Source organism: Salarias fasciatus, chromosome 7, assembly GCF_902148845.1.
Source record: "Salarias fasciatus chromosome 7, fSalaFa1.1, whole genome shotgun sequence".
NCBI lineage: Eukaryota > Metazoa > Chordata > Actinopteri > Blenniiformes > Blenniidae > Salarias > Salarias fasciatus.
This window is the reverse complement of record NC_043751.1, coordinates 2,252,662-2,261,928: the sequence shown is the minus strand read 5'-3', so window position 1 is coordinate 2,261,928 and position 9,267 is coordinate 2,252,662. Positions and strand designations below refer to the sequence as shown.

The following is a 9,267-nucleotide window of genomic DNA, read 5'->3' as shown; positions in this document are numbered from 1 at the left end:
CGGCTGGGTCCACTGTGAGCGTAGAATTCAGTTCAATTCAATTCAGCGTTATGAAGTGCCAATTACAACATGGTTGTTTCTAGACACTTTTACAGAGAAACCCAACAGATCCACATGAGCAAGCATAAGCCACTGTGGAAAGGAAAATCTCCCTTTTAACAGGAAGAAACCTTTGCAGAACCAGGCTCAGAGGTGGAGAACCCTGCAGAACCAGGCTCAGAGGAGAACCCTGCAGAACCAGGCTCAGAGGAGAACCCTGCAGAACCAGGCTCAGAGGAGAACCCTGTAGAACCAGGCTTAGAAGAGGAGAACCCTGCAGAACCAGGCTCAGAGGAGAACCTTGTAGAACCAGGCTTAGAGGAGGAGAACCCTGCAGAACCAGGCTCAGAGGAGGAGAACCCTGCAGAAGCTGCCGCAAAGACTGGCTGGACTGCTGACGTCACTCAGTTGAGTGTTTTCCATGTTGGTGAAGCTTGCGAGCGACTGAAGTGCTTGCTGTCTCTCTCTTGCTATCACTGTTAATTCATGAAGCAATCAAAAAAATCGGGGTTATTTTCACCCCCGGGGTTATTTTCGCCTCCAATTGACCAGTGATCTCTCCTGAATTACATTTCTTCTCCGCCGTTAGCGCCACCGGCGTGCTAACTAGCTTAGCATGCTAACTAGCTTGGTCCGCTGGGACCGCTATGGCGTCCTCCCCTCTATCTTCTTTTCTTTCCTGCTCAGTGTGCCGTATGTTGAGTCAGAACCCTGCCTCCCTTGACGATAGGGGTATTTGCGTAAAGTGCAGTGTATTGACAGGAGGCCAGGGTAACCGAGTTAGAGGAGCGGCTGTGCAGATGTGAGGGGCAGGGCAGTGCTAGCTCCAGCGAGGTAGCGGCAGGGCTCGCAGCCCGCTCCCGCAGTGAGAGGAGTGTTAGCAAGCCTAGCCCCGCAGCATGTCCCAAGCAGCCGGGGCAAGACCAGGACCGGTTTGTGACAGTCCGGAGGAAGGCTAGTGCTAAGCACCGCCACGTAGCACTCCAAGAACCGCTTCACGTCTGCAATAGGTTCTCTCCCCTCAGCGACGACACGCCGGCTGAACTGGACACGCTGGTGATTGGCAGCTCTATAGTTAGAAACGTGAAGCTGCCAGCGGTGAAGGTTAGGTGTTACCCGGGGGCCAGAGTGGGGGACATCGAGGGGAACCTTAGGCTTTTAAAACAGGAAGGTAGGAGATTCCGTCAAGTCGTGATTCACGCAGGCGGTAATGATGCCCGGCGGAGACAATCAGAGGTGCTCAAATTACAAGTAGCCTCGGTGTGTGAATTGGCTAAGTCGATGTCTGATGCCGTAATATTCTCTGGTCCCCTGCCCAATTTGGTCAATGATGAAATGTATAGCCGACTTTCATCATTCAATCACTGGTTGTCTAGATGGAGTGAGAAAAATGGAGTTATTTTTCTAAACAACTGGTGCACCTTCTGGGGAAAGCCTGGGCTCATCCGCAGGGACGGCATCCACCCAACTTTGGATGGTGCAGCCCTTTTAGCTCACAATATGGCTGATCGGCTTAGTACCCTAAATTGACAATCCAGCTATGAGCCCCGGGCGCAGAGCAGTCGTGTAGAACGCTCCTCTGTTGATCTTGTTGATCCCGTCACTAATCCTGCTCCCGGATTTTTACAAGTCAAGCATGGAGGTTTACCTAGGCAAACAGAGACTGTGTCTGTCCATAGTGCTCAAAGCATTAGAAAAAGTCAATGGGTAAAAAGCTTAACACCTGTACAAGACAGAATAACTTTTCCAGTAGGAAATATATAAAATGTGGTCTACTAAACATTAGAGCAATCTCCACTAAATCTCTGTTAGTTAATGACCTTATCGGTGACAATAACATTGATCTCCTTGTTCTAACAGAAACTTGGCTTCAGCAAGATGATTATGCGAGGCTCAATGAATGTACCCCTCCAACCTATGTTAATTTCCAAACAGCTAGATCAACAGGTGGAGGTGGAGGTGTGGCAGTGATTTCCCACTCCAGTCTTCTTCTTAAACCCAAAACTAATGTTAAATTCAACTCTTTGGAAAGCTTAATACTAACGCTTGTCCAAATTGGAAGAATCTCCTGGTCCTTACTCTGACTTTTTAACTGAGTTCTCAGAGTTTTTAAGCAATATAGTATTGGCTCATAACAAGATCCTTATAATAGGTGACTTTAATATCCATGTGGATGATTCTGGTGACAGTTTGAGTAATGCGTTTATTACAGTATTAGATAGTATCGGTTTCACTCAAAATGTTGATGAATCCATTCATAGTCACAAGCACACCCTGGATCTGGTCTTAACATATGGGATAGAGGTCAGTGACCTAAATGTTCTCCCTCAGAACCCCATACTCTCAGACCATTTTTTAATTACTTTTCAGGTTTTGATTGAAGACTACTCTGCTCAAAAAGATAAAATTCAGCTGATACGGACATTATCTGAAAAATCTGTGGCTCGGTACAAAGAATTGATCCAGCCTGCATTTGCTGCATTATCTTGGGAACTCACAGAAATGAGCTTATTGACCAGTGGTGATAATAGTGATCAGTTTGTTGACAGTGTTATGCACTCACTAAAATCTGCCCTTGACGTAGTGGCCCCGTTGCAGCTGAAAACCAATCGACCCAGGCGCGTTGCTACATGGTTTAATTCTGAAACCCGTGTTCTCAAACAAAAAACTCGGCAATTAAAAAGACTGTGGCGTAAATCTAAATCGGAACAATCTCTGAAGGCTTGGAATTGTAGCTTGCTAAGCTATAAACAAACTCTTTTTAAAGCCAAGACATTATATTACTCTTGTTTAATAGAAATAAACAAAAATAACCCTCGGTTTCTGTTCAACACTGTAGCCAGACTGACAAACAGTCATACTGCAGTGGAACCAGTAATCCCAGAATCTTTAAACTGCCATGACTTTCTTAAATTCTTTAATGATAAAATCATAACCATCAGAGGTAAAATCAGTGAAGCGCTTTCCTCAGATCAAGCTCAGGGAATCCAGCCACTGCCGCCACCTGAAATACCTGAAATACTAGATAGTTTCTCATCAGTAGATGGGGCTGAGATTACTTTCATTGTAATGTCTTTTAAAACTTTGACCCGTCTCCTAGATCCAATTCCAACTAAGCTTTTCAAAGATATTCTTCCAGTTATCTTAAATACGATCATAACTATAATTAAAGTCGCAAGCGGCATTGGTCGGGACCGAGCCTCCCTGCCGGCCCGCGACTGAGATGTCCACCCACTAACATGTGAGTTGTTAGCATCTCCCATCCACTAACATGTAGCTGTTAGCATCTGTCATCGACTAACATGGAGTTGTTAGCATCTCCCATCCACTAACATCCACACCCGCGCATTCACGGCACATTCCAAACTACACAACAGGTAGGCAACGATTATTTTTAATAAACTGGTTTCTTCAACACTGCCCACCTGGAATGCGCAGGTATGGAAACGAGCGCTTCTGCCAATGCGGAAGTGAATTAACGCCGCACCGCCTGCCGCTGGCGGTGTAGGCGGACAAAACAAGCGTCCCTCGCCACCTGCGCCCCACGCCACCGGCCGCTACTGGATTCTAAACTAAACTAAACTAAACTAAACTAAACTAAACTAAACTAAACTAAACTAAACTAAACTAACCAAATACTAGTTTAAATACTAAACTATCCACAAAGCTGCCCTAGGAGCTAGAATGCTGTGGGAAGTACGGTGCACTGAGCCCTATCCTCTAATGTCTGAATGTTATTCCCTTTAGTCCGTTCATTGCTTTTCACCTGCTGTCCCCCCCTTCGAGGGGGAGTCTTCTCCAGTTTCGGTTGCTGACTCCACTATTACGAGGGCCTACGAACAAGCTCCGGCCGGACCGGGAGGACACTCCTGTCGGTCCTGCCCGCGGACTGGCTTCAGTTCTACTGCTGGGATCCGTTCTTGTGCTGGACCGTCCAACGGACTGTCCTCAACATAGTCCTAGGCTTTACTTCTTGTTGTCTCATGCTAGCTGTTGCCAAAGCTGTCCGTCCCTGGGAGAGGGATCCCTCCATACTGTGGTTCTCCCCAAGATTTCTTCTTTTCCCACTGGGTTTTGGAGTTTTTTCTTGCCGAATGTGAGGGTCTAAGGCGGTGGTTGCTTCGTTTTGTCTCGTTACTGTGAATTTGACATATTAACATTATGCTCTACTACGCCCTGCGACAGACTGGCGAACTGTCCAGGGTGTACCCCGCCTTCGCCCACAGCAGCTGGGATCGGCTCCAGCCACCCGCGACCCCGAAAGGGATAAAGCGACAGAAAATGAATGAATGAATGAATGAACATTATGCTTATTCACTGTTTTTATTATTACCAACCAATGTAACATCTTGAAGCCTCTGAGGCAGCTGCTGTTGTGATACTGGGCTATACAAAAATACATTGATTGATGATTGATTGAACCAGGCTCAGAGGAGGAGAACCCTGTCTGTTAAATATGATTGAAACCAGTTTAATGCTGAACCTTTAATCCCAACAGTATATTCTAGTTTCTGTAGTAGAATATCACGATCAACAGTGTGGAATGCAGCACTGAGATCTAACAGGACCTGAACAGAGACCAGTCCTCTATCTGAGGCTGTGAGAAGATCAGTAGTGACTTTTACCAGAGCTGTCTCTGTACTGTGATGAGCTCTGAAACCTGATTGAAAAGACTCTAATAGGTCATTGTTATATAAATGGTCATTAAGCTGACTTCAACAGCTTTCTCTAGGATTTTAGAAATAAAGGGAAGGTTGGATATTGGTCTGTAACTTTGTAGAACTCCTGGATCAAGGGTGGGCTTTTTGAGGAAAGGTTTAATAAGAGAACCTTAAAGGCCTGTGGAACATAGCCTGTCACTAAAGATAAGTTGATCTGATCTAATATTGATGTGCTGATCAGGGGGAAAATGTCTTTAAACAGTCTTGTTGGGATTGGATCTAATGTACAAGTTGAAGGTCTAGATGAGGAACTCAGAGAGTTCAGTAGGATGGAAGCTCAGTAGTTGTGAGTCAGGTTCTACTGACAGGTCTGAGGATGTGGTTGGTTGGTCTGGGACCACTTTGGGGAGAGAGCTTTCAATTTGATCTCTAATAGTTCTGATTTTGTCATTAAAGAAATTTAAAAAGTCATTGCTGCTTCAGGCTGAGGGGATCTGAGGCTCAACAGAGCTGGGACTTCCTGTCAGCCTGGCTCTGGTATTAAAGAGGAACCTGGGGCTGCTCTGGTTTTCTTGTATTCAGGATGAATAGTAGGCAGTTCCAGTTCGTAAAGTTCTTTTTAAGTTAACAGACTATCTTTCCAGGCAGTACGAAATACTTCTAGTTGGGTTAGACACCATTTCCTCTCTAGTTTTCCAGCTGATCTTTTTAATGTTCTCAGTTGTTTGTTGTACCATGGAGCTCGTCTCCTGAGGGTTAATGTGATTAACTTCAGGGGAGCAGCTGAGTCCAGTGTGGAGCAGAGTGAAGCTGCCACTTCATCTACAACTAAATCAACCTGAGAGGGGCTGATGCTGCTGCTAATGCTAATGCTAATGCTAATACTGCTGTCCATTGGGCCAACAAATGGGAGTGAAGTTAATATTGATATCGCACTGGATGCTGAAGCGCCATGCGCACGGAGTTTGTGATCACCTCCAATGTCATTAACCTTTCTGACTGCCGCACACAATGCGCATAGCAGCGCAGCGCGCCGCTCCGCTTCCTTCTATTTTTCACGCGAGCCGCTAGCGCCGAGAGCGCCTTGGCAACGCGCGCTCTGAACCATGGCCAGTGCTCGCCATTGAAATGAACGCGCAGGGGGCTGGTAGAACGGTGAAGGGATTTGATTGGTTCCTTAAGAGCGGTCCGCACCTTCTGATTGGTCGGAGTTTTTACTGTCCTGTGGCCGCTACAGTGGTCAGATTTTTTCCGCACATTTTTCCGTCCACATAATGTATTGACTTCTCCCAGGGGGCAAGGAGCATTTCACTCAGTATGACAGAAAATGCTTTTGGACAACATCGTCTACCCTAGCTTTAATGTAAACTCAAATAACAGGAAGTGATCAAACAGTACAGGGTTGTGGGGAAAAACTGTTAATTGGTCAATGTCAATACCGTCGGTGAGAACAAGGTGGAGGGTGAGATTAAAGTGATGAGTAGGTTTATTCACCTTCTGAGAAAAACCAGTTGTATGAAGTAGTGAACTGAAAGCAATGTTAAGGCTGTCAGTGTCAACATCTACATGAATATTAAAGTCTAAACTACAATGATTTGATCTGAGCTGAAGACTAAACTGGAGAGAAAGTCTGAAAAGTAGAAGGTTGAGAAGCATCAGAATCAGAGAACGACTGAATCAAAAAACCTGAAACTCCACATAGCAAAGGCTCACAGGAGGCAAATCAGGTCACCGGACCGCGGTGAGCAGGAAGCCCTTCACCAGCTACCTGTTCAACAGACCGAGTGATGGCTCAGGTCTCTGACAGATGCAGTCAGATCTACTCCAACACCCTCAACCACAGTCATCAAACTCCAAGCAGCTCCTCAGAGACCTCCTGTCCCCTTCCCCCTGCTGAGGTCCCAGCTGCACCCTGGAGCCTTCGTTTTTCAAACCTGTTCATGTCCTTTGTTTATTGATTGTCACGAAGCCGTTAGAGTCCCACATCGGCTCTCAACAGTCTCACCTGCATACGACCAGTCCATGTCCTCAGAGAACTTCCGCTGGTTCCTGTACGCATATCCCCCAACTGCAAGAGAGAGAGAGATGGAGTCAGTACAGCACACACACACACACACACACACACACACACACACACACACACACACACACACACACACACACACACACTGCTGTGCATTGAGGGAGTGTGTAAAATATTTTACAGACCTAATGAAGTGACACAGCCTTTAAAATCTGGGCCTGACAGATTTGTGTGTGTGTGTGTGTGTGTGTGTGTGTGTGTGTGTGTTTGACGTTTTTACTTCTCAGATTTGAATTTGACTGAGTTTATTCAGAATGACTTCCACATGGACCACACTTACAGTATATAGAGCTATAACACTGTGTGTGTATCACACTGTGTGTGTGTGTGTGTGTGTGTGTGTGTGTGTGTGTGTGTGTGTGTGTGTGTGTGTGTGTGAGAGAGACACTGTTGTGTATTACACTGTCTGTCTTGCCCATGGACACTCGGGCATATGTATGGGGAGACGGAGAGCACTTTCTGCTTTTCAGTTCAGAAAGGCCAAGAAAAGAAACAACATGACCCGTGGATAAACATCCAGGCTGACACCAGGTGGTGGTGTCAGCCTTCAATCAACAACCAGACCAGTCCAGAGACCCAGCAGTCCTCAGTAGAACTGGTCAGGGGTTCAGGTCTGTCTGTGAGTCCGGATTTGGGACTTTAAGCAGGCGGATTAAATCCTCTCTGACTATTGTGTGTTTTCGAGGTGACCAGGACTGTGGACTCAGGACTGTGGACTCAGGGTTGAGGACTCAGGGTTGTGGACTCAGGGCTGTGGACTCAGGACTGTGGACTCAGGGCTGTGGACTCAGGGTTGTGGACTCAGGGCTGTGGACTCAGGGCTGTGGACTCAGGGCTGTGGACTCAGGACTGTGGACTCAGGACTGTGGACTCAGGGCTGTGGACTCAGGGTTGTGGACTCAGGGCTGTGGACTCAGGACTGTGGACTCAGGGTTGTGGACTCAGGGTTGTGGACTCAGGGCTGTGGACTCAGGGCTGTGGACTCAGGACTGTGGACTCAGGGTTGTGGACTCAGGGTTGTGGACTCAGGGTTGTGGACTCAGGGCTGTGGACTCAGGGTTGTGGACTCAGGGCTGTGGACTCAGGGTTGTGGACTCAGGACTGTGGACTCAGGGCTGTGGACTCAGGGTTGTGGACTCAGGGCTGTGGACTCAGGGTTGTGGACTCAGGACTGTGGACTCAGGGTTGTGGACTCAGGACTGTGGACTCAGGGCTGTGGACTCAGGGTTGTGGACTCAGGGCTGTGGACTCAGGGTTGTGGACTCAGGGCTGTGGACTCAGGGTTGTGGACTCAGGGTTGTGGACTCAGGGCTGTGGACTCAGGACTGTGGACTCAGGGCTGTGGACTCAGGGTTGTGGACTCAGGGCTGTGGACTCAGGGTTGTGGACTCAGGACTGTGGACTCAGGGTTGTGGACTCAGGACTGTGGACTCAGGGCTGTGGACTCAGGGTTGTGGACTCAGGGCTGTGGACTCAGGGTTGTGGACTCAGGGCTGTGGACTCAGGGTTGTGGACTCAGGGCTGTGGACTCAGGGTTGTGGACTCAGGACTGTGGACTCAGGGTTGTAGACTCAGGGTTGTAGACTCAGGACTGTGGACTCAGGGTTGTGGACTCAGGGCTGTGGACTCAGGACTGTGGACTCAGGGTTGTGGACTCAGGGTTGTGGACTCAGGGCTGTGGACTCAGGGCTGTGGACTCAGGACTGTGGACTCAGGGTTGTGGACTCAGGGTTGTAGACTCAGGACTGTGGACTCAGGGTTGTGGACTCAGGGTTGTAGACTCAGGACTGTGGACTCAGGGTTGTGGACTCAGGGTTGTGGACTCAGGGCTGTGGACTCAGGGCTGTGGACTCAGGACTGTGGACTCAGGGTTGTGGACTCAGGGTTGTGGACTCAGGACTGTGGACTCAGGGTTGTGGACTCAGGGCTGTGGACTCAGGACTGTGGACTCAGTCCCGCGCTCAGCTCCACTCAGACTGACGGATGCTGAAGGACAGACGGACGATCAAACTGACGCTCTGATTTCCTGTTCCTCTGACTGAATGTCAGACCTACACAGAACACCGTACCACCAGAACCATGACCCCGCTCCGGGCCGGTCACCACGGTGACGTAGTTTTGGAGGTGTCTCCACGCCGTCCCGTCCTCGCCGGAGATCCAGCGCTCCGTGGCGAGAGGAGGTGGCATCATTAACCCGAGCGGCTGTCTGGGCATCTGTCACATTAATGAAGTGGAGTCGCCGCCCCCCGGGGGCTCGTTACAATACCGCCCCTCATTAGCATAACAGAGCGCCGGAGGGCGGCGCCGCTAACAAAGCAGAGGTCACATGACGGAGGGAGGCTGCTGGAGGCCGTCTTCACGAGCTGAGACATGTGGGGAATTCAGCGTCCGGCGGGGAAACACAGCGACTTCATTAGCGGAGAGACCACCAGAGCTCCCAGCACCAACGGGTGCTGGTCTTCCTCCAGGAGCCAGGCCAGCAGA

General features: G+C 48.8%; 1 protein-coding gene across 1 annotated transcript in view; it reads right to left on the bottom strand.

Annotated features, from left to right (window-relative positions):
• The window catches only part of LOC115392552 (receptor-type tyrosine-protein phosphatase zeta-like), a 76,059-nt gene that overhangs the window by 39,778 nt on the left and 27,014 nt on the right, over positions 1-9,267 (bottom strand). The window contains 1 exon segment of the mRNA XM_030097243.1: positions 6,706-6,768. Within this exon segment, the coding sequence (XP_029953103.1) occupies positions 6,706-6,768 (63 nt within the window).